The sequence below is a fragment of the Elephas maximus genome, chromosome 15 (genome assembly GCF_024166365.1).
Source record: "Elephas maximus indicus isolate mEleMax1 chromosome 15, mEleMax1 primary haplotype, whole genome shotgun sequence".
NCBI classification, from domain to species: domain Eukaryota; kingdom Metazoa; phylum Chordata; class Mammalia; order Proboscidea; family Elephantidae; genus Elephas; species Elephas maximus.
Window position 1 is genome coordinate 82,775,176 of NC_064833.1, and position 26,553 is coordinate 82,801,728.

The 26,553-nt window shown below is 41.8% G+C and overlaps 1 protein-coding gene across 7 annotated transcripts in view; it reads right to left on the reverse strand.

Annotated features, from left to right (window-relative positions):
• Positions 1-26,553, reverse strand: part of CHD7 (chromodomain helicase DNA binding protein 7) — a 225,699-nt gene that overhangs the window by 81,981 nt on the left and 117,165 nt on the right. For all 7 annotated transcript variants that reach the window (XM_049853864.1, XM_049853865.1, XM_049853859.1 and 4 more), the window contains 2 exons: positions 17,368-17,798; positions 2,633-2,774 (listed from right to left, as the gene is read on the reverse strand). In XM_049853864.1, coding sequence (XP_049709821.1) covers positions 2,633-2,774; positions 17,368-17,798 — 573 coding nt within the window. The remainder of the gene's footprint in view (positions 1-2,632; positions 2,775-17,367; positions 17,799-26,553) is intronic.

The window sequence follows — 26,553 nt, forward strand, 5'->3', positions numbered from 1 at the left end:
AAGTGTCAACAGGTTTCTACACCTGGAGTCACACACACTGTCCCAGTATTCTATCAGTAGATGGAACTAAACACCCTTGGATGGGATCTAAGACTAACATACTAAAAAAATGTAATCCACTTTACACTAAATCCTACTTTGATACTAAAGAAAGGTTCCAGTGTAGTAAAACAGGGAGCTTTTCTTTCTTTAAAAAAGAAAGAAAAGAAATTTATGTATTGGTGGATATTACTTTTATGAGGTAAGTTCCTTCTAACAACTTTGTGAAATAACTTTGTGTTGTCATCACTATTTGTCTGTGCAACAGTGATGGAGTTGTTCGGCACGGTCAAGTCCATTCCAACTCACAGTGACCCTACAGGACAGGGTAGAACTGCCCCATAGGGTTTCCTAGTGATGGGGTTAGACAGTAGCATATACAAGGTCACATAATAAGTGTAAAAACAACCCAAAATACAACTGGAACTCAATTTCCTGAAAATTTTAAATGTTATATGGCTTCTCTCTCTCTCTCTCTGCTACATCATAGTTGATATTAAATTCATTTATTTTAGGTACATAGGTTCCTTTTCTAATCTCCCAGTAAGAGTTAGTTCTTTAAAAAATTAAATGATTTTATCCCTTAATTATGTTTCTATTGTGGTCTGTTAACCTATTATTATCTGGAAGATTTTTGTAGCTCAAAATGAAATATAAGAACTGTATTTAAACCGTAACTTAAAACTCGTGAATTGACACTAACAACTTTGGAGGATTTTATTTTTAAACTTGGATTGCATTTAAAAAGTTACTTAGTTGTAGCTAAGAGCGGTATACAGAAGAGAAGATTTGCATGTGTTTCCATGAGCTCACTGTTGCCATAATCTGTGACACAATTTTTTAGTTAGTTAAATATATATTGCATTTACTTAAATATAAAGAAATCAAGCACAAAACTCAAGAATTTTACCCCTCAGCCATTTATGCATGTGTTACAGGAAGAAACATCATAAACAACTAGCTGGCATCACTTCCTGTATCACAGAAACGGAGAAAATACTGCCCGCAACATCAGATCTACATATGTGGTGGCTTATATTCCTAGCAGTTAAGCACCAGCCAATTAGAAAGTATGCCCTGATATTCATTTGAATTGATTCGCTTTTTTTCTTCAACTGGAATGCAAAAAAAAATCCAAAAAAGACTATTAATTTCACTAAGTCCATTTGAATCTACATTAACACAAATAAGACTTAAAAAACAGCAGTGATATTTGTGAACAAGTAACAGGATTTTCTTGGCTCACATGAATAAATTTTCTCAATGTTGTCCAGATACTGTTGTCATAGAAGTTCTAGTTTAAGCAAATACAATTAGGGATAAAACACCTTGAGTAAGAAAATGAAATTCAAAATCATTAAAACGCTTTAGTTTACAACTCCTTAGGTAATTAAAAAAAGTAAAATAAAACTACTTACCTTCCCAATAGCATTTCACCAATGCGTAAAATAAAAGGAAATTACAACACTGGCCCAGACTGCAAGAGGTATCACTACGTTCGTCATACAACTAAACCAAACCAACCCACACCTGCCCATGCTCTCTCTCCCTTTCGGGTCCTCTTAGCTTGGGTCATTCGGCAAAGTTACAGTAACTAAAAAAGAACCCAAAATATCTGAAATTCTTTAGACTGGAGCTGCATACACAAATATACTGTTATTTCTAACTTTTAATCCAATTGGTAAGGGTGTAGGTGGAAGCATGGGTATGCACTGGATGAACGGTAAGAACAGGTCAATCCAGCTTCTTAGAGGGCTGGCTTCTTAGTCCAATAGGATCCTCAGGATCCACTGCAGGGTAACTCAGATGTCACTCACATAGGTTACATTCCCAGCCATCCCAGTGGACGACACTGGCATGCTTCCAGGGAACCTAACAAGGAAATCATTTTTAACTGTCATGTGTAAGGATCCCTCTCCATCCAATCACGGAAAGCAGCGGCCTTTACACACAAGAACCCAAATTCCTAATGTTGATTTCATGGGGAGTTTTCCAATCGATTCCCATAAAATCTTCCAAAAGTCAAGAGAATCTAACACTGGAAAATTCTGCTGAGTTGCTATCCAGAAAGTCACTGACTAGCTCATAGAAAGTCCAGTATCACATGAATATAACTCAACTCTGACCATCAAATGTCAGAAACCCTAAGACAAGCTACAGATTACACCTTGATTGTCTTATTCTGCAAAACTAAAAAAAAAAAAAACAAATTGACAAGCAACAACATTGAAGAAAAAATTAAAAATGTGAATGAAGCTTTAAACAAACTCATAGATTAACAATATATTAACCAAAACATGAGCGGTAACAAATATAAACATCAAAATATATATTTACAGAAATAAATGAAGATCCTCATTTTTATTATGGAGACAAAGACAGCAAAACCATGGCATCCCTGGCCAGGAGTTTAATTTCGCGTTGGCCCTGCTGCTCTCATCACTGTAGATATAATGTTCCAAAATAACAATAAGACAGCTTAAAAGCATCTCTATAACAAAGACAGGGGAGGTCTACTGTTAACACTTTATACATGTCTAAAGTTACCCCACACGAAATAATCGAGGCTTGGGTATCAGAATAATGGTATTACCTGAACACCTGGCTCATCATCTTCTTCAGGAGGAGGAGATGGTGGGGGTGTTTTTTCTAAGTCTGAATTTTCAGAACCTTCTGTTTTCCCCTTGTTGACCTTTTTCTTCAAAGCACTTGCTTCTGAATCAGGTTTCTTATTACTAGAATTCAAAGTGGATCACTTAGTGCTCACTTTTTAATGTGGTTGTCCACATGCCCCATGCCTTATATTTCCCACATTCATATCCCTGAAGAATCAATGACGATTTATAAATCAATGCATTTTGGCCATTTAAAGGTAAGTACTATCAATTAAGTTTTTATGGCAAAACCCCATCCTGATGACCTTTAACAAATAGCGGACCAAATTAAAAAGAAATTGCATGCGAACACTCCCAGTACCATACACAGTACATTCGGTCATCTAGTCGATGCAAAATCCTTGCCAGCACACCAACCCAAATGAAAAATAAGATTAAGAAGGACTTTTGCTATCAAGTTTTTAAGGTGTAGAACATTTCCTTTAAAAACTGTCATGGAAAACTAGAATATAATGATCTCTCTGTGTCTCTTGTGGTTGAATTTACACACTCACATTTAAGTTCTTTTTGGACGGATACTGTGAAGTGTCCTCTTTAATACCATCCAGCTAGATTTTTATCCAACTTAGAAGCTTTCAAAATATAATTACAATACATAGCAATTTCCTGTTCTTCATAATTTTACTTAACAGAGCTTTCTTAATTAAAAATAAGCCTTATTTTGGGGTAGTAGGCATTTTTTGGCATAGACAAAATTAGCCTTATTTTCAAAAGCTACGTTGCTGAAATACAAAAATATAGCAAAACAAACCCAATAATCAAAGCACGTGTCCCATTGTATGTTTCTGTCAATTATTAATAGGATTTGAATGTTAACGTCAGTCAAAAGAGAGGTGTGAACTTTAAGAAAAAACATTTCCAGTTCAGCATCTCCTTAGAACTTTACCTAACATTCCCTCTTAGAATGCATATGTAATGCTACTACCTCAGTTTCTATAAACAGGCCCCAAGATTTTCTAAGATCAATGATCATTTGTTATCTAACAATTAAAGTAATCTAACCACAGTGATGGTAATTTTTCACTCTTTCTAGAGAGCCTAAAATCCCAATGAATTTTGAAAACAAAAAATATTATTTCAAAACACTTTCAAAGTTTACCTATTAAAGTCTGCAGATTCCCAGAACAGTGTGCTGACAGTGTGCGTTAAATAGCAGTTTTTCAACATCAGGTATCCAAACCAAAAATCAAACCCGTTGGTGTCGAGTATAGTAAAAGGAAAAAGGGGCCTGGGCACATACATGCCTTTTTTTTTTTTTTAAAATAAAGTATGTATCATAAAATAGTTCAAAGGAATTTTTAATATAATGAAGTATCCATCACACCCCTAAAATCTATTTTTTTTTTCCAGCTAATAGAACAGCTTATAGTCTTAAACTAGTCGGTTTTAAAAAACTACGAAGAGCTTGTTTGTGTTTTGTCTTGTCGACATTTTAGCACAGTAAATAGCCACATAAGGAAATAAAACAATTCAAGATCATAGCAAACCGCAGTTCGGTTTAAAGAGTTCTTTTTATTTAGCGGGGTGAGGCGGGAGAGAGGCAGTAATCTAAAACTTTAAGTCCCCAAAAGATCCGTAGAAAACATAATATTTTTTAAATTAAAAAAAAAAAAAATCCATACAACAATTCCTCATCCAACTGTCCTAGTGTTTATGCTACACATGGACAGAAGTCTCCCCTACTATGAGGCTCCATTTCCAGCATTTATTTCCGCTCTAACTGCCACAAATTATACAATACTACAGCTGAACACTGGGCCCCTTTCCTTTCATCTGCACGCCAAGAGCAATCAGATTACCCTGGTAACCAGCAGTCACGTGACCAGCACCTGCTCTTTTGGCTGGATGCCACTGACTAAAGCCATCTGCTTCCCTCAATCAGCTTTCAAACATTCTCAACACCTGCGCTGCAGTGTTTTGTGGTTTCTTTTATCAAATCAGTGCAAAACTGCTTCCAAAACTTTACATATTTCTCAAATTTGTTTAAATCAGAGGTAGACCTGTCAAAGAGCTGAACCGCTGCCAGGTAAAGTGAGCTGGCAGCTCATGCTTTTCCCAGTGACCTCTCCACAACCAGGCAAAGCGCACAATTTAATTTCCTGGTGGTTACTGTGACCTGGTGCTCTCTCCTAGATGAGCGAAAGGCTCACTGTCCTGAAGAGGGCAGAGCCCAGGTTTGATGGAATATCAATTTGCTGAAGGAGAGAAGTGCTAATGATTTTCCATCTGCCCTTCCTAAGAACGAACTACATGGAAACTCCAAGATGGCTAACAGTCAGGCATTACATCTCCAAACACTTAGACAAAAAGCACATAAGCCAAGGGAAGCTCTTACACCAGATCTGATCACTGAAAGGTTTCTGAACTCCTTAGGCCTTGCAGTGTTAACGGGCTTCAAAGACGGCTAAGCGTTCCACGCTAACATCTTCTCATGACATCAACAAAGTATCCTAAGGCGGGGGGGGGGGGGAGCGAGGAGGGGGGTGCTACGAATCTTCAATATCCACCCAAGAACATCACAACCATGAGCAAAATAAAGTTACAGAAATCAAACTGTCTTTGCTACTGCTTTGCAATAAACTCAGAGTTGTTTTAAGAGCTTTGCCCAAAATACTCAAGTCAAAATTTTTCTTTTTTCAAAAGAAGGTGAGATAGCATGGTAGTGAAGAGCACTGCTCTGAGTCAGATGGACCTTAGTTCAAGCTCCACCTCTGTTGTTTACAACCGTGACCCTGGACAAGTTCTTTAATTTTCCTGAGCCTTAGTCTCTTCATCTGTAATATAAGATTAATAATTACATCTTCCTCCAAGATTCATGATGAGGTTTAAATGCGATAATGCATGAAAACTTGACCAGTGTCTGGTAAAAACGGTTAACACTCAAACACATCTGAGAAGACAAACAGCCGAAGTCAGGTGAGGTCTGCTCTGGCTATACATTCAGCCCCACTTGGGCCAAATCAAGTGCAGAGGTTTACAGACATGACTCCACTCCTATGAAGCAAGACGAATAGAAAGAAAATCTTTTACCGACATTCCTACCAACCAGAAGAACGAACAAGCAAACAAACCCCAACTATGCCCTTCGCATCCCCTCTGCCATTGCTCTAGTTCAGACACGCGTGACTTCCCCCCAGACTATTCCAACAGTCTCGTCTGACCTCCACACTCAGGGTGCCCCAATGTCAGACCAGTGGGGAAAGGACACAGATTCCACCTTCATGGATGTTATTTAAATCTGCAAGGGTCAGAACTGGTTTTTTATATCAAAGCTAAAACAGAGCTGACCACGCAGCCTTCATCCAAATTATAACAAAAGCTTGAATGCACCAGGAGGGCACTCCTGTGGCTGGGGGGACAAGAATGTGATCAATCAAAAACGTGACATAAACCAACACTGCAACTCTGCAGCGAGGCCTCTGAGCTGTGGGCACAGATCCGAAGCCCAGTGCACCTCCGGCAGCTGTGTGACAGCTGCCCCCTGGGCCGGCCAATGCTGCCCCCTACGGCAGCCCACAGGGCCAGCCAACGCTGCCCCCACAGCAGCCCACAGGGCGGCCTGCGAGCCAGTGAGAGCTACAAGAAAAGCAAGGCCGTGCACGGAATCTTTCTACTTCTAGCCCCAAATGACATGAGCCCTGAGAAAGAGTGCCCCCCCCATGCCTTCTACATTCCCTAGGTCGGTGTCATGGCCCCACCACCACAACATCAACCACAAATCCACCCTTCACGCTGTCACTAGGGGACCCCTCAAAGTGCTGTCACTAGGGGACCCCTCAAAGTGCTGTCACTAGGGGACCCCTCAAAGTGTGGCTCTGACTTTATCACTGTCCTGCTGGAAGTCGGCTCCTACGTATTACTGTCCGGGACACCCAGTGCTGGCATACAAGGCCCCCTGCAGTTTTGCAGCTGGCAACATCAGCTTTATTTTTCTACTCTTCCCACGTTCCCCAAAACCGTTATACTTTACGCTCTAGACATGCAAAGCCACTCTCTACACACACCTCTCTCCTCTTGCCTTTGCTCCTCCTACTCTACTCATCTTTAGGGCTCTCGGCGCTGATACCTTCCATCCGGGAGCATTCTCTGGCCTCATGGTCTGAACCAGTTATGTATGTCCTATGCACTCCATCTAAATGCCACGTGACGCCACCACACAGGTATAGCTAAAATACACAAAACACTGTGGTGACATTACTGCAATGTATTAAAGTCAAAGCTGTGTGTGTGTGTGTGTGTGTGTGTGTGTGTGTGTGTTTCCAACTACACGGTAACCTCAAGAACAGTAGGATCTGTGTCTTTTTTTCCCCCATATTCCTAATGCTTGGTCAGGTAGGTACTTAGAAACATTTGCTGATCTATTTAACTGTACAAGTAATGGCGACAACAATTAAAAACACACATATACCCCTTACTATGTGCCAGACACCACTCCAAATGCTTTTCTTATTAAGTCACGTAAGAACATCCCTCATAGGTCCTAAAAGCTTGTGAGCAGCCATCTAGGATACTCCACTGGTCTCACCCCATCTGGAGCAAGGGAGAATGAAGAAACCAAAGACACAAGGGAAACGTTAGTCCAAAGGACTAATGGACCACAACTATGACGGTCTCCACCAGACTGAGTCCAGTACAACTATGGTGCCTGGCTACCACCACTGACTGCTCTCACAGGGATCACAATAGAGGGTCCCAGACAGAGCTGGAGAAAAATATAGAACAAAATTCTAACTCACAAAGACAGACCAGACTTGCTGACCTAACATAGACTGGAGAAGCCTCAAGAACACCATTTTAGCTCAGTAATGAAGTCACTCCTGAGATTCACGCTTCAGCCAAAGATTAGACAGGCCCATAAAACGAGACTAAAGGGGCACACCAACTCAAGGATAAGGACTAGAAGGCAAGAGGGGACAGGAAAGCTGGTAATAGGGAACCCAAAGTTGAGAAGGGAGAGTGTTGTCAATGTTGTGGGGTTGGTAACCAATGTCACGAAACAATATGTGTACTAATTGTTTAATGAAAAGCTAGTTTGTTCTGTAAATCTTCATCTAAAGTATAATAAAAAATGCCATCATATGGCCTTATTAAAAAAAAAAAACTATTCCTTTGTATAATTAAAAAAAAGAGAACATCCCACATAGATTCTATGTTCATGATGAAACACCTATGCGACTCAACTAAAATGAGGCTAGTGTATTATTATAATAGGGTGGAACTTAGTAATTTTTCAAAGCCAAGTAAGAAGAATGCCATTGACATACTTCCCCTCCTGCTCACAAAGTTCTATTTCCTGACCCCTATCCCCATCATTACTGATGTGATTGAGATGCAGGGCCATCAACTCAGGAAGAGAGGACACGCCCTGGGAACCATGGATGGAGAGCCGGGATCCTGCCGGGGGTTGGAAGGGCCCCTGTTCCTCTGCCAGCCTTGCACTTCACATTTCACCATGACATGGGGTCATGCTAGGGGCGGCTGGAAGCATAGAGGGCCCAGCTTAGTGACACTCAGGAGGCCCCGCCAGACCAAGGTCTGAAGGTAAGTAGCCGCCTCCAATGGGATCAGAGAGATGAGGACCCGTGGAAACAAACGTTCAGAAAACACAAACCTGGTACTCAGAGAGAAGTATGCCTCATGAAAGGGCATTCTAGGGAATACCAAAAACCAAACCCACTGCCGTTAGGTCTATTCTGACTCATAGCAACCCTATAGGACAGAGTAGAACAGCCCCATAGAGTTTCCAAGGAACACCTGGCGGATTCGAACTGCCGACCTTTTGGTTAGCAGCCGTAGCACTTAACCACTATGCCACTAGGGAATATACCTATACAATAGATTCATTCGCAGCCATGACTGTAAGAGCCCCTAATGACTAGCTGAGTGATCTTGCCTGGAGTGGAGCTGGATGAACCCATGTGAGCTAAAACCCAGCATTCTTTCTGGTGAGAAAGACTGCAGGCTTTCTAGCAAGACTTTATGCAAAGGGGCAGAACTTACTAGAAAGCCAGCTATCTGCACTGATTTATTACAAAAATTGTAGGGTGGAAAGCAGTTAAACGTTGACGACAGTCAACTAAGGATCTGAACACTCAGTAGAAAGAAGATCTGGGAAGGAACCATACTGTGGAGCTGAATGCAGTGAGAAAAATATGGCCAGTTAATGTAGACGTCAGAAGGAATGGCGGGGGCGGGGGGGGGTTCCTCAATCAAATGGGCCATTCAGAAGAAGTAAGTTAGAAGACTTACTACACTGAAGACAATCAGCCTTGAGGCTAGCACCTCAAGATTAATCTGGTTCATTTTCAAGGACTCAGGCCTGTCCAAAATGTTACACTAGAATCTTTTAGAAAAAAAGCAAAAAGGTATTGAAGCGTGTCCTTATACTTTACATTGTTTTCATAAAGAATTGAGCCTAATAAATAAGAAGTGAGCAAGATGCTCTCTGTTTGTGGCATTCTGCAATTCTAAGAAGACCTAGACTGTCCTAATGAAATACATAATAAGCTGTTAGGGTCAAGGATCCATGCTGTAGACAGAAGGACATCTAGCTTCTCAACTTAAGAGTATAGGATTTCCTCTAAGCACCTCCTACTATTTGTAAGCTTTTTAAACAATGAAAAACAAAGTCAAAAGATAAAGAGGCACACTAGAAAAGACAAAATACAATACAAAAACAAAGTTTAAAACGGCCAATCAAAGCAATATAAAATGTAGTACATATCATAAAGTAAAATGAACTAAACAGGATAAAATTTTTTAAAAGTCCTAAGATCAAATTTAACAGCTAAAATATAACATAATAAAAGACAAATGGCACAATAAACTAATAAGGAAAAAGACAATACAAACTGAGTGACAGCTAGCAAGCACAAAAGTCAACAGCTTCCCCCAAAAGCACTCAGAGCTCCTTAGCTGAAGCCCCAAGAGTACTCAGACTTGCCAAAACATTTGAGATTTTCTGCAATTGAGATTTTCTGCAAGGTGACCTTGGGCGGTAAGCATCCGGGGGGGTGGAGGGGCAAGTCCCTTGCCTGGCCCCCTCTATGCCACCAACCCTGACACACAGGTTAGCCTGCAGGAGGCTCTGAGTCACCCAGCCCGTGCCCCCATGCCTCACACCAACCAGATGCCTTGCTCACCCCAACTCCACCCACAAATTTTTCACTTCACTCTTCTAGATCAGAGAGAGAGAGAGAAGAGGAAGGGAAGAGAAGGGCATTCTATTTTACTCATGAACACACACAGGATTTCAGTAATAAATTACTAACAGACTTTAAGTTCTCTGAAAGTCATTACCAGAATACTTACAAACCAAATAATTTAATCTAAATTGTGACCTTAAGTGGCTGTTATAAACGAAAAAAAAAAAAAAGGCACTCCCTTAATATATGATCTAGGACAGAGTTTTAGGAAAGAACTAGCAAAGAGACTTACAAGAGAGTCAGACACCGAATTCCCTTTCTTTTAAAGCATGTATGTCAAACTCAACATGCCTAGCCTTTACATGGATGAGCACCGATCCCATAGATGAGGAAGCAAGCTCAAGCTCAAAGAGGGCCTATGCTTTAGCTGGAAAAGTCACCGTCCTAGGACTGAAGCTGGAAGCTATCTGGCTGGAAAGCCCGTGCCTGAGGCTGGGGACTGACCTGAAGGCATCTAACATTCCTCAGGGAGATCCTTCCAGTCCAATGCTGCCCTAGAGGATGTTCTAGGTCCTGAAACCTTTTCTGGTGAATGTGTCCTGTTAACTGGCAACCATCCTTGGGTAATTTTAAACTTTCCAATATTAGAACCCTGAGGATGGCTACAGGGTTGACCAATGTTTTAAGGGAAATGTTTAAAAAAAATGAAAGACACAGTATAGTGGAATACTCTCCTGAAAAAGCCTGATCTATTTTTAACACCGAATATATTCTAGGGGAAAAAAAAAACGATTCTTCACACAGTCAAGAATTATCACTGAAAATCTAAAGGCCATTGAGGTTTTAGGTGCTGCATTAAGATCTGCCAGAAATAATACAGGAAAGAAGTCCAGTTAGCTAATGTGTCTGTCATTTGATCATGGCAGCTCCACACAGATATGAGCCACTTTTACACTGTGGCACGGCCTGACACTGAGATGCGACATAAAAGAATTTAAATAAATGAGACATTACAAAATAAATGCAAAACACATGCTTCCAACACCCTGATGCCATAGCACACCCTTCCGAGTGCCCTACTGCAGGGCAAATATTTGGCTATTTATGCCAAATTCTAAGACACCACGTTTATTTACACACAGCACTTCCATGGCCCAGCAAGGGAAACAAATGAGGGGGACTCCAGCAGTCAGAGCCCAACCCCCTGGATGCACAAGGCTCCCTCTGATCTGCTGGAGTGGGTCACACAACAGATGAGGCCTGCTGCCCTCCCACAACCTTCTCGGGTGCTCTTGGTAGGTGGAGAATGAGGCAGACCAGACGGTAAACCCAAAAAGGAGACGATATCACCACCCATCCCAACTGGAGAAGCTGAAAGCCTATGATTTACGTTATTCATATAGAAGCCAGGTATATTCTTTTTAATTTTTTTTAAATAATATTTTATTGTGGTTTTGGTGAAGGTTTACACAGGACTTTAGGTTCATACTCAACAATTTCTACACAAATTGTTCAGTGATATATAGAAGTATATACTCTATGAGAAAATTCAAGGGGGCTATCTTTCTAACTTTTTTAATAAAACAAAGTACAGTGTCTTTTTCCTTAATTCATACTCTCTATTTCCCTATTTGGTGGTGCAGTGGTTAAGAGCTTGGCTGCTAACCAAAAGGTCAGCAGTTCAAATCCACTAGTCGCTCCTTGGAAACCCTACAGGGCAGTTCTACCCTGTCCTATAAGGTTGCTATGAGTTGGAATCGACTAGACAGCAACAGGTTATTTCCCTATTTAAAAAATTAAAGTTAAGCCACGGACAGATACTTCAATATAAAGGTGGCTGAAGTGAGGGCTGGGATTTCAGATTATTGATGCTCAGTAAGTCAGCATCACACAAGCCTACAGCAGCTCAAATGGGCCTCCGCTAGGCAGAAGACAACTAATATCACGCAGCTGTTACACTCTGCTTTTGTAAGAGTGCAGTCCTTTTCAGAAGCATTTTCTTATATATATATATATATATATATATATATATACACACTCTTTTTTTCCCCAATAATAATTTAAAAATCACCCTACAATCAATTCCTTCCGTTGTTTATTTTCAGCCCTAATATCACAACCATATCTGCTATGGCGATACATGATCCACCCTACAATTCACTTAAAAAAGACTCCAAAGGAATGTGTCTCCAGAAAAATCCCCTTCTAACCCCCACTGCTGTCCATGGCCGCCTCACCTCTCAAGCTTCACTTGATGGGTGGCAATGGGAGTTGAAAGTGAGCTCGACGCCACCCTCTCCCCCGTGAGCTCAAGTGGCAGCAGGCCACTGCTTTGGAATGTACTGCAGCTCACTGGACTGGCGGAAATGGAATTTCCAGCAGGCCCAGTGAGACCCATCCTTTGCACCTAGCACAGAGCAGATGTCAGCAGAACTTGTTTTGAAGGGTCAGTGCTGTTAGGCACCCTCTTCCTCCAATGAGTAGAAGCTGAACCGAGTGTTGTCAAAGACATCTGGATCTGTGCCAACAACAGGATAACGGCTCTCCCTCCCTGCTTACTCAGCTGCTTTAAGAGGAGTCAGACAAGGGGAAGGCTCACCATTTGGCCTCTCACTGGCAACGTACAGACCCTGGGTGGTTATCTTGAAAGAAAGAATGACTTGGGTCTAAAAAGACCGCATGGCTGGCCCTCTTCTGCAAAGAGATGAACTTCAGTGAGAGAGATGAACAGGAAGTGGATGCAGGGGCCCATTCCTCACTTGTGGCTTGGATTTGATGGGCAGCTGGGCAGCAACAGACCAGTAGGCAGAGCCAGGCGATGCTCCCCCACGTCACAGGCACTAAGCACAGACTATCACCTCCTTGTCCCTCCCCAACACAGAAAGTGCTTAGAAGTCCATTTCATGCCCCACTTTTAAGAAATCTATACTCTCCTCTGCAGGCACAGAGCACAAAACACTTAACTGAGCCTCTCGAATTGCCCAGTGTCTTGGGTCAAGACTACCTCATAGCATGTGAATAAAGAAAGAACAAGAAAAAAGAAGAAAAATTGTGGGTTCAATTTACTACCCATGTATGTGATGGGAAGATATCTGAGTATCTGAGGTTTTGTACGTATTGGAAAAACTGGTTTGATATTTTGCTTTTGTGTCTATTCTCTACTGAGAAATTTTAAATGTTCAGAAGCACACTATAAAATATGTGTTAAACCAAACCAAACCCATTGCTGTCAATTCCGACTCGTAGCGACCCTATAGGATTTACCAAAATATGCCACCTTTGATTTTACTGGCTGAATAGAAAACACTATCTGAAAAGCCAAGTTCCCCAGAAGAACGTTGCTACAGAAATATTAACTAATACTACTAATTATAGCATGGTTTGCAAACAGTGTACTTCACTACTTTTGTACTTTTTTTTTAAATAAGAGCAGTCTTTTTGTTGTTGTTGTCAGTTTAAAAGAAAATGATGCTTTCATTCTTCACTTAGTTGAAAAACAGCACTGTAGTTTTCTATTAAATTTCATACTGTTGGGGGGGTGGGGTGGGGGATGGAACAAGGATCACACCATGTGCACCTAGCAAGGGCAGTGCAGGCGACTCTCTACTGCTTCATTCCACTGCAGCTTCCGTAGTCAAGTTACAATCTCTGGCCGAGTTCCCTGCTTTACGTACATTCAAAGAATCTTTACGTAGCTAAATGGACCACTAAATCCTTCAAGAGTCATTCAAAGAAAGTGCTTCCTCCAAATTCTCATCTCACAAAGGCCACGCACACAACAGTCTACCCACTGAGGAGAATGCAGATCTTCCTACTTCAGCGCCATGTATCTTTCCATATGCGAAATGGCAGCCTCTCCAGCCCCCAAATGTCTTAGCTGTTATTTGCAGTATTAACTGCCAATATTTGAAAGCCATAAGAACACCTGGGGAGAGCACTAGGGGGGTTAAATGGAAAAATATATACGCATACACATTTAACATAAAGAGAAAAAGGGACAAAAAAAAAAAAAAGATATGGTCCCAATCAAAAAGAAGAACGTGATCATTATGATTTTAAACATTCTTTCTGAGATCCTGAACACCTTTTTTATTTGTTTCAATACCATCCTATACACCAGCTCCTGGGCAGACTCTCTTAGGTTTTCTCTGCACAGGACAGAGAGGTGTGATTATGTTTTGGTTACCAAAGGGCCAGTTAGCTGAGAAAGGCCACAAATTCAAGCCTCAAACACCTACCTATGGAAACCTGGCAGTATGATAAGGTGGTGAGATGGGCACCACAAAAGCATATAAGAAAAGCCTGTCCCACTCTCCGGCAGCCAGTCTTCCCACGTAACTTAAGGAGGGTGCGTGGCTGGCGAAGAACAAGCTCTCCGCCTGCCAGACAGGCAGAGCCAGCTGGACCTGTAGCCGGCCGCTCCTTCGCCGCACGCTCAGAAGACGTCCGTTTGTTCTGTACAGCCTCACCAACGACACGCCACAAAGGACTCTAAGGGAAAAACGTGCGCATCTCTGAACTAAACTTTCCGTTTCACTTCTGTTTATTCCCTCTATTTCAGCCCTCTGTAGGAAAATTATTTCCCATATAAACAAATTCATCAAGTGAACTTATTCAAGGATGAAAATAACTGGTATCACATAGCATTTTGCAAAACAAAATTGCCACCGCTTATATGCCAGTGCTTAAAAGCAAACTGCTATGGCAATTCAACCCTAGTGCGAACATAACCCAAACCCCCTATTACCTTCATCACTGCATATTCAATTTACATAATTATTCTGCTATGCTGTTCAGAATTTACATTTACTCGTATGCCTTCTACTTCTCCTTGCTTTAGGGATGCTACTTCCTTTCTAGCCTTAGCAGAACTAGACAACGATTCAACATATTCAACTCCTTTGACAGAGAGAAACACTGTTGTTCAACAGAATAATGGTTTGGTTTGCTAATTTACTTAAAATCTTGATTCAATTACCATATTATTGGCCCACCATTCCCAGCTGCAGCACAGACCATAAAGGACAGGAAAGATTCTCAGGAATTGCCTCACCCTCCATTTTAAATCAGCAACACTTTACGCTTCAAGTGGAAAAGTCACCAGGGCCAACAAGAGTGCCGCACACACTCCAGGTGCCTGCCCAGTGGCCTCTCAAAGTCCCTGGTCACAAGAAGACAGCTCCCTTTTCCCCTGGGCATCTCCAGACTCAATAGCAGTGTTCCCTTCAATTATTTCCCCACCATTGGGGCAAAACAACTCTCACCTATAGGAGACATTGACTGAGACTATCAGGCAAAAGAAACAGGAGGAAAAAAGTACTAGACCTTTTTCTTGGGAGAAAATAAGCACACTCTTTTCTACCCCCCCCCCCCCCCCCAAACACACACAAGCAGTGACTCTAGTGCAAATCCTTGCTCAGGTTCAGCAGTACTGGACAAGTCACCTGCACGGGAGACTCGCAGTGCCTAAAGGACAGATGGCAACAGGCATGTGAGGTGTGTAGTGATCATTAGTGGATAAACACAGGGTCAATACCAGTACCCAGGAGGCATGGGGCTGCCCAGGACTGACCAGATCCTGATGCCCCCAATTCCGAACAGTTGTTTAGGATTGTGAAGGACCTTTTAACAATTTTTATTGTTCAATTCAGCATTTTAATATCTGCCCTAAAGTATTCTACAGGAAGTCAGGATATGCAAAGTATATTTTTAAAGATAGGTAGGGCCAGTTTGATGTAGAATCAGACCATGAAAGAATATGCTTGGAAATTTATGGCAAGATCCAAGGTATATATATATTTTCTTTTTTATCAATTTTGACCATTAGATGATGACTCCAAAAACTTAAGACATCTTGAGGCTAAAATTCTTATCAGTGATGTATTTTCTGAGCTCCAGAAAGCTTCTCTAGGTTACAGACTCCTACATTTAAAGGAAAAAAAAAGGCATACACTGTTTTTGAGATTTTGCTTTGATTTCTTTCTCCTTGGGAGAAATGTGCACAGACTTTCCTTCCTATCAAAAGCACAAGAAGCAATTATATGCTCAAAAACCACCTCAAAAGTCAGACTGAAAATTTAACCATGTGCTCCTTGCTCACAATTGTAGCCCTAATGCTTAACATAGCACCTGGCCATGGGAAGCACTTAATATTTCTGAAATTAATAAAAACAGAGTTTAAAATGGGTTGTGAATTAAGAAAGTTCATAAGGGAAATATAATGATTTTTAACTAAGAGACCACAGACTGAGGCACCAAAGAATGCTCATAAGTAAATCCAAATATGAAGTCATCTGTAAGATTGAGTTCCTAAACGTCATTCAGTTATTCTGGCAACGTAAAAGGTACTGATGGCAAAAACTTTTTATTGGGGGCTGTTTAGGTATTTTCAGCAGGAAGTTGAAAATCAAAGTTTGCTCTTTCATTATACTTTGTGGCAGCATCTCACTGTTCACTGTTCTCCTGTATTTGGGTACCTGCACACGCACACACAGGACAGTCTAGAAGTGAAAGATTTAGATACGGTCATCTCAGAAAGTTCACGTCAAACACGTCAACTGCAGAATCGAGTGAGTGCGTGTGTGTGTGCGCGTGCGTGCGTGTGTGCAGGGGGGTAGGGGCGGCGCGTGTTTTCTAATGGAGTTCGCAAACAGGTTCAGATTAACCAAGTCTGACCATACTTCCATCTGGAAACTATATTTTCTAACATGAGCCACATTCTGAAAAACAGATTCAGATGTTTGGAACTGGTTCAGAACAGTTGTAAGAAATGTTCAGTACAAATGAAAAAATTAGTCTTCAATGTCTTCTCCTCTCAGCTTTTCTCACTGGCTAAATATGCCTTCTGGGGGGTCAGAATACTGGTGACGGAAGAATGGAGAGGAAGTAGGACTGAAGGAAGGCCATTTCCTAGAACCTAAAGCGCATGTTACTCTTGAATGCATATCGAATGGGTAACTGCTATTTGATTTTTCCCACGTTGCGCACTAGGATTTCAACTCTGCCCCTGGAAGGCTTACTCTACCAAGTGGAGATAATTAATTCTCCTTTTTCAACTTCTGGGAAACAGGGCTGAGATGCTTAGTGAAATATAGTAACCTTTCTTTCCTCTATGATCCTTCCTTCCTGGTTCTACATTATCACAGAAAATGAGGCTGCTGGGTCTATGCTTAGAAATAATTACCTTTGTTCTGTTTGTTAAATGATAAATTTTCATAAGAATACAAGAAAATGTTTCAAAATAATAAATAATTTTTATCCAGTAAGATCTCTAAAATCTATCATCCAAATCAACAGTTCGTAACAACTGAGTCCTAAATTTCAGAATGCATAAAAACTTCATCTTTTTAGTTTGGACATTAGGGGAAAAAAAAACTCAACAATGACAACAAAAATCAAAATGCTCCACAGCCCTCACCCCCCCCGGCCCCCCATGCCCCCCACACCCTCCCCACCCCCCCGCCAGGCTAGAAGTATTGGGTTCAGTTTTGTTTCTGCCCACAGCCTACCTTGACTTTTTGCTGGATTTGGGTTTTGGTGTGGCAGTTTTTGCTTTCTTTTCCTTTGGCTCTTTGGGAATCTTAGGGGCTTTCGGGGTCTTGGGTTCCTTGGGCTCTTTTTTCTCCTTGGGTTCTTTCGGTTCCTTCGGATCCTTTTTTGCCTTCGGCTTTTTCTTTTTCTTTTTCTCTTCTTGGGATCCATCTAGTGAGTTCCTATTTAGTTCTTGGTTATCAACTCCACCAGGGAAGTCATCTTTACCAAAACTTCGACTGGAATCCTCTGCCACAATGTGGTTGTTTTTCTTTTTCTTCTTCTTTTGCTGTGGCTGTTGTTCTACTGACGGCAGGTAACCTTCGCTCTTCCCTAGCTGAGCGTTCGGTCCGCTAACCTGAGTCATATCCGGCACTGGTTTCTCTAGAAAGGGCTCCGATGGAGAATGCTGAGAGACACAAATAGGAATTGAAATTAGTTTATCATTCTTCATGGTGAAGAAGAAAGGAACTGAAAGTTAGTGGCTGATGTTTCTAAAATGTATTCTATATTCAAGGTAGCAAATATTTTACCAGCTAGACAGTTGTGGAATTTCTCATATTCTCTCATCTAAAAATACGTATTTCTTTAATAGGAAAGTTTCCAAATAGAGTGAAAAGAAAACAGTAATTTAATAATACGGTAAAAAATTCAAGTCGGGAAGAAAAAAAAATTCACATTCAGCTAAAAATCTTGTCCATGTTCTAACCAGCCTATACGGAAAGTGGTGAGCGGCAAAAGTGCAGCAAAAGCTAAACCGCAAAGAATAAAAGTAAGTGAAATTCTTTTCCCCATGATGGAGTGGGGAGTCAAAGGAAAGACAGGTAGTTTAGCTATTTCAAAAAGAACAAGTGTAATTAACATTGCAAGGTTCTGGGACAATGAAAGTCTGAAATCAAAGCTAAACCAGGGCTTTGAATGGTTCCTTCTGGGTTCAAACACCGCCCCCCGACCCCCCCCCCCCGCCCCCGCCACTGGGAATTTGCATTTCTAACAAGCTCCCCGGAGATGTAGCAGGTAAGCAGGTTTAGAACTCAGGCCTCCTGAATCCTAGAACAGGATTTTTCCCTTATGTTACTCCCTGACCAGCAGTATTAGCATCGCCTGGGAACTTGTTAGAAATGTAAATTCTCAGCAGGGGTTCAAGCCTGTCCAACAGGTTCAAAGCCCTAGACTAAACACAGCAAATAAATCTTACACAGTCTAGGTCATTTCTATGTTCTCCATTAAAATATTAAATTAAAAGTACATATCCAAACATAATAACTTTGGATTGGTGAAATTTCTTGTACTGATATGAAACATGGACAATACTTTTCTTAGCTTTTTGAAACTTCCCATTTCAAAATTTCACTGAGGGAGAGAGAACCAGAATTGTCAGGGGTGACATGCTCTGCAGGAGATCACTGTCATTCACTAGGAGCACCCCCAGAGCCCGCTTCAAGTACACTGGAGAACTCCAATAATTAGGATGGGATGCTGGGGGTCAGCTGAGATCACAGTAAGTGACCAGGCAAAAATTATGACTTCTAATGGACCTTCCAACGAAAAATTAGAAAACCAAGTGTTAAATATGTGAATGTTACTCATTTCTGCCTTTTTCATAAGCTTTCCCTGATAATTAATACTAACTATAATACAAACAGCAACACCACCAATAATGGCTGCTAATGTTTACTGAGCCATCTTACTACGTACCAGACATGGGCTAAGCATTTTATACCCCTCTCTACCCTGGTGGCGCAGTGGTTAAGTGCTCGGCTGCTAACCAAAAGGCAGGTGGTTCAAACCTACCAGCCGCTATGAGGGAGAAAGATGTGGCAGTCTGCTCCCGTAAAGATTTACTGCCTTGGAAACCCTATGGGGCAGTTCTACTTTGTCCTATAGGGTTGCCATGACTCAGAATCAACTTGACCGCCGTCTTCTTTTTTTATTTATTTAATACCATTCAATCCCCACAACAGCCCTGAGCGCTAGGTGTGATTGTTTTTCTAATTTTATACGTGAGGACACTGGCACTCTGGGATGAAGTAACCTGCACAGGGAGGGATAGATGGTAAGTGACGGAACTGAAACTGACATCAAAGCAGATGGAACCAGGGTCTCTACTCCCAAGCACATGCCCTACGAAAGGAGAGCAGGCCGGAAGCTCAGGCCCACGTCCGCCAAGGCCATGGCTTACATCAGCAAAGTAAAACCCAGCTGCTGCCGAGTTGGCTCTGACTCCTGGCAACCCCATGTGTGTCACGGCACAACTGTGCTCTGTAGGATTTACAAGGGCTGATTTTTCAGAAGTAGACCACCAGGCCTTTCTTCGAAGACACCCCTGGGTGGATGCCAATCTTCAGACTTTCAGTTACCAGCAGAGCACGTTAACTGTACGCACCACCCAGAGACTCCATCAGTCAAGGAGGAAGGATAGAACCAAACTTTAAAATATAGGTGCAGGAAATCAGATTTCAATATGACTAGTAATTACTGAGTATTCGATGCCAGAAACTGGGCTACGTACATTCTTGTGTTAGTTCACCTGAATCTCTTAAGAAAAATGTGAATATGTCCCCCAATTTTTCAGAAAGAAGTAAAGTTCAAAGAGGTACTGTGGTCAGCCAGGGCCACACAGTAAGGGCAGAGCTGAGATTTAAATCGAACTTCCTAATTCCAGGGACATTTGACTCTGTCCATCGCCTGAAATTGTATACACGGGCCACGTTCAGAAAGGCTCCACAGGTTTCATTTAATTCCAAAGTGGTTGTGACCCAAAACCATTAAAAAGTATGTATCACTGTATGAAAAGAAAGCGGTTATATGGTTCCCACTGAAATCTGCCATGGTGGCTAAAAAGACCGACATTCAATTCTCTCTCTGTGTGCCTGTAACAAAAGAGCCCAGAAGCCAAGTCAAGAGATTAGCTGTAGAGTCTGGGGAAAATCATTCTCCCTTCTGAGATTCAGTTTGTTAGTTTGCAAAATGAAGGGTTCAGGTTAGATGATTTCTAAGGTCTCTTTCAAAATCCTAGGGTACTTACAATTCTTAAAATACTTATTGCTGTTTTTAGTCATTGCTGAGAGGGAAAGAACCTGAAGAAGAATAAGGAGACACAGAAAAGACAAACGCAAGGATTGGTGTCTGGGGAAGAATACACAGCCGTAAATGGGCCTGAGTGGATTTCCGTACAGGGAAAACACAGCTAACCATCACCCCGCCTCTCTGTTTCCCCTCACAAATACTCGTAGTTGTGACACACTTTAACGCAGGCACTGTCCAAATTCTCATTAACTAAGAACCAGCGGGATATGATTTACTTGTTTCCTGACACTTAAGTTGCTTAAGTCAAGTTGTTATGCATTATTTCAGAATGTAACTAAAAAGAAAAATGCCTTGTCTTTTTCTAAAGGACACAGAGCTCAAACTTACTTGGGACAACCTATTTTTCAGGAAATGGAAGAAAAAGTTATTCCTGGGAAGAGGAAACTCTACCAGTAAGCAATGGTTAAAACTCAGAATAGTGAGTTAATTCCAGGTATGTGTACCCTCCTTAGTCTGCATGGTGGTAACTCGGCTAACAGAGTGCCAGCCTCCAACGAGAGATCCCTGGTGTACAGTCACATATTAGAAAAAGCACATAACACATAACAGCAAAAGACTGAAAATAATCAACACGCTTTACCATACAATTCCTCTTAAGTGCTGCTTTTAGTAATAAATGAAGCTATAAGTTAGTATCTCAGTAAAGAATTTCATCTTCCATTAAGACGAAAAAAAACATAAAGGTTAAATTTTAAAGAAAGGTAGTAATCCTGTTGCATATGTAGCAGAATTATGTTTTGGTGTTATTTGAAATAGGGTGAAAAGGGCGCTCAGAAATATTACAGTGTTTACCAGACCCATATCTCCTTAAATCTTTTAGGAGAAAGCTGTTTTTGTAAACATTTAACAAAGAACAGATGGCCAGCCTTAATCATGCGGTGGAACAAGGAACCTGGAGCTCAGATTAATGCCCTCCACAGCCTACCAGGCCCAGCCCTCCCCTTCCCCGCAATGTGTGGCATTCTTCTCTGATGCCATTTAACATTACAGTGGACATTTCCCATCAATTCCCACTGCCTGACAGCTAATCAATGCCATTAACATCTGATATTCCATATAAATAGGGCCTTCCTAAAACCTCTCACTTCTTAGAGCAAACATGGAGAATGTGAGATACAAAAGGTACTGTCAAAAATGCACCATAGGACTTACTGCCGGACAGATTTTCTATCGTAATTTCATACATCTCGTGGAGTATTACGGGATATATAAGGATTGTGCCATAAGCTTCTACAACTGTAACAGTATGCTCAATATTTAAACTATAAATAAAAGTGATACGAGGAGATTTTCTTTTTTCCCTAAAATTCTTGGGGCCAAAGATAATTGCTTTCATTTTAATGCCACTGCTCATAAGATATACAACAGACAAAACACACAAATAAGCTAGCTGTCTTACATAAAGAGCAGAATGGACAGGAAAAAAATTTAACCACAGAGAGCTGGGGTAGGGGCAGTGAGGGCAAGCCCCCTGCTCCTATTCAGAGGAATGAAACCAATGACTCCCATGCTCAGGGGCACTTGCTGGGCTAACGTACCCATTTTCAGTTCATTACAAGAGGAAAGAGTGAGATGAAACTTTTTTTTTAACCTATCTCAAGTGTGCTTTTCTTCCAGAACTCCTCAGCCCTTTCTGGCTTAAAAAGGTATTTTATTTAATCACATTTTGCCTTAATTGTGTTCTTGAAGCCTTGACCTGTTGGCTATGCCAAGCAACGCAAGAACGTTGTGTAATATTAACAGGAAGCAACGTTTCCGATGCTCACAGTCCCTGCAAACTGACAACCTTCTGTGATACATCAGTGGGCAAACCCTGTATTTTACCGAGTGAGTTAAACAAATCTAAAATCCAAATATTGCTTTATAAAAAGGAAAAGATGCCACCAACATGACCAGGGTCACGAGGTACTTCATGCCCCTCCCCACCAATTAAACCAAAACCAAACACGTTGCCGTCAAGTTGGTTCTGACTCACAGTGATCCTATAGGACAGAGTAGAACTGACCCACAGGAGTTCCAAGGAGCGGCTGGAGGATGTGAACTGCTGACCTTTTGGTTAGCAGCCGTAGCTCTTAACCTCTGTGCCACCAGGGCTCCGAATTATGCAGCAGGAACAGCGCTTGTGCCCTCAGAGAAAACGGCTCTGCTGAAGCAGCGGCAGATCAGTTAAGACCCACGTAACAACAAAGGCAAACTTAAAATGCACTAAACTATGATTTCAGTGGTTTGTAAAAATACATATATTAAGTATCCATTTAAAATATGAAGAGTGCGATCCTGTATTTTAAAAATGGCTGTGGAGACACATCATGAGCAGAGCAAGCTACTGCCCTCTGCACCCACCATTCTTAGCTTTTTATTTTCCAAGTATTCCTCAGGTCTTGATCCCTTTACACTCTTTTAAGAAAAGAGTTCTGTATAAAAGCTGAAGTCCAATCTTTAGCCAGAGGAGTGTACCACAGAGTTAGAAGAACGTTTTCGCAAAGGTTCAAGAAGTCCTTTTGAGATTGTAACACCCATTTCTTATCAATGACATTGATAAAAAGAAGATACACCCGACATCTGGTGCCCAATCCATTTACGCATTCAACAAATATTTAGTGAGGATAAAACAGGAAACAAGGCAGCCATGGTAGCTGTTAGAGGAAAGGGGTGGCGCACCTAGCCCAAGCTAACACCTCGGAGGTGTCCTGGAAGAAGTTGAGCTTGCGCTGGGATGAACAGGGAGGCCAGCGCTGGCCAGGAATCCTGTCTTCACCAGAACCAGCCTGAGCAATAAGTCGGCATTGAGTCTGAGTGACCGATGGCATAAAAATGCATTGCTAGCAAGGTTTCAAAACCCTCTTTGTGGGGGGAAAAAAATTTTTTTTTTTTTTTTACTTCAAGATTGGGGGCATTAGTTTGAACTGACAACTGAAATATTTTTTAACTTTCATTCTTTGATATAAAATAATAAGCACAAAAAAAATTCTTAAGAAGAACCAAGGACTAGAGTATTTTCTCTTTGGCTAATTTTGGTATTAATGGAGTCAGGGCCTCAAGATCAAGCCTTTTATATGCCAGTTAGTTTTATTCAGCTCATTCTTAGCAATTTCCAGGAATAATTATTTATTGGATGAATACATTTATGAACACAAATACACTACACAAGTGAACAATATCAAGCACGCTGGTCATGTGAATTGAGAAAAAGCAAAAGGTAAAACCCCTTGCCATTAAGTAGATTCTGACTCAGTGACCCTAAAGGACAGAGTAGAACTACAGGGTTCCAAGGCTAAAATCTTTACGGTAGCAGATCACCAGATCTTTCTCCTATATAGTGGCTGGTGGGTTCAAATCTTTGTTAGCAGCCTAGTACTTAACAGCTGCACCATCAGGGTTTCTTGCAAAAGGCACAGAACACCTTTTTTTTTTTTTTTTAAGTTTAGGACATTAAATGTTGTTACACATTGCAACTCCCATCCATTGCCAATGGAATGCAAAATGATACAGCCGTTGTGGAAAACAATCTGGTGGTTCCTCAAAAAACTAGAGGTAGAACTGCCATACCAAAACCAACCAAATCCAGTGCCATCGAGTCGATTCCAGCTCATAGCGACTCTACAGGACAGAGTAGAACTGCCCCATAGAGTTTCCAAGGAGCGCTTGGAGGATTCGATCTGCCAACCTTTTTGGTTAGCAGCCGTAGCATTTAACCACTATGCCACCAGGGTTTCCATATGACCTGGCAATTCCACTCCTACATATATACCCTAGGGATCTAATAGAAGTGGCATGAACAGACATAGTCACACCTATGTTCATTGCAGTACAATTCACAACAGCAAAAAAGATGCAAACCTAAGTGCCCACCAATGGATGAACGCACAAGTAAAATGTGGTGTGTACATACAATGGAATACTACTCAACAATAAAGAAAAATGAGTCCCTGAAACATCCTACAACGTGGATAAACCTGGAGGACATTAAGTTGAGAAAAATAAGTCAATCACAAAAAGAACCAAATATTGTATGTTCTCACTTTCATGAAATGACATAATTAGGTAAATATACAGAAGCTAATGTTCATCAGAGGTTACCAGGGGTGGGCATGGGGGAAGAGGGAGAAGTACTCCCTAGGTACTAGTCGCTTTTTGTTTAGAGAAATGGGAAAGGTAGCACCAAATATGGGTGAAGTTTGTACAGCATGGCTGATGTAACTAACGTCAATAAGCTGCACACAGGAAAAAGGGATAAATGGGCACATGGTAGGTGGTGTATGGTTTGCAACAGTAACAAGAACCAAGGGAAAAAAAGAAATGAGGCTACAGATGCTGATATTAATTAGACATAACAATCACCTCATAGATTAGTTCTCTTGGTTGGGAATCTCAGGGCCATGGTCTTGTGGGACAACCCAGTCAACTGGCATAATACACCTCTTAAAGTTTATGTTCTACCCTCCAGTAGGGTGAGTAGTATCTGGGGTCTTAAAAGCTTACAAGCAGTCATCTAAGATACAACTATTGGTCTTTATTCAAATAGTAGAAAAGGGAAAGAGGGAAACCAAAGAATCAGAGAAGGAGCTAGACTATATGTCTACATGAACCACTGCCTCCTGGCTACCAGTACTGAACTTGCTGATCAGGGACACAATAGATGAATCCTGATAAAAAGGAGAAAAATGAGGAACAGAACTTCAAATTCTTAAAGAATCCAGACTTACTGGACCTACTGAGGCTGGAGGAGTCCCCAAGACTATACGGCCCTGAGTTGCTCTTCAAACCTTGAATTGAAGCTATCCCCTAAGTTACCTTGAAAGTAGGTAATGGGTTAGCCCAAAGAGTAAAGATTGTCATGCTTGACTTCTGGCCATCATGGCACCATAGACAGAAGGACCATGCCATCTCTCCACAGCAAAGACACAAAAAACTAAGTAAAACATAGACAGACATCAATCCTGGAACCCAAAGTGTTAAATGAAGAGATAAAGAACTCAGCCAAGCACCAAATGGAATAAGAAACTGAGAACAGAGGGCCAGCAGAGATACGTGCAGAGGTCCCCTATTAGCTAATGCAGCACAGATTTGCCATCTTGGACTCCTTTCAGAGAAAGGCAGACATGGGGCACAAGAAAGCAGCTTCATGGAGCTCCCAGCAGGAGAGAGAGCACCCGGTAACCAGCGATACACACTTTCCCATCCCCCATCCTCTACCTGCTGCACTACCTCCGTGCTTCCTGGCTGGCAGCCGTGGCTCAGCCAGCCAGGAAATGCAGCATCTGTGCTGCTTGGATTCACCCCACCCACATCGGAGACTGGAGGACAGGGAGTATGGGAAAGCAGGTTCACGAGGTTCCCAGGAGGAGACAGACCACCATGCAACCAGTGATATGTGCTTTCCTAAACTCCATCTTTCTCTCCCCCCCCAGCCCCCCGCCCGGCCTCCTCTGCTTCCCATCAGCCACAGTCTCCTGGCTAGGAGGCAACTGCTTTGGCCACAGGCAGCTTGGATTCACCCTGCCTAAGCTGGCCGACTCCCTGAATGCCATTTGTCTGTTGTTGCTATTGCTTTTTTCCGTTTCTTTTGGTTTCTTCCGTGCCTCCCACCACTTTCCCCTCCTTTCTCTCCAACACCTGGCCTCATGTGCCATCTTTGCTTCCTCTTGAAAGGTTGTTAAGCACCACTCAACTGGGGAAACACTCCCCTGGCCCATGATACCATGATGCTGGGATCCCCAGGGCTTTCTTTTTTTTTTTTTAATTGCTTTCTTTTTCTTGTTTGTTTTCTTTTTCTTTTTGTGGCTTGGAAGCCCCTTTTTGCCGGGCTGCACTACACAGCTTAGGAGCCACTTTCCAAGTCTACAGAGCCAAGTCAGTGGGATCCCTGGGGGCATTTTTTTTTCTTTTTTCCTTTCTGTCTTTTTTCACTTCACAGTTCTCATCTCACTGTACTTACCTTTTCCCCCTGCCTCTTGAATACCTGGAGCTATGTGACATCCATACCCTGCCCCCCCACCAGCCAGGCTATACTGTGCAGCCGGGGAACCACTTCTGTCATCTTCACAGCTGCACCAGTGGAACCACTGGGGGAT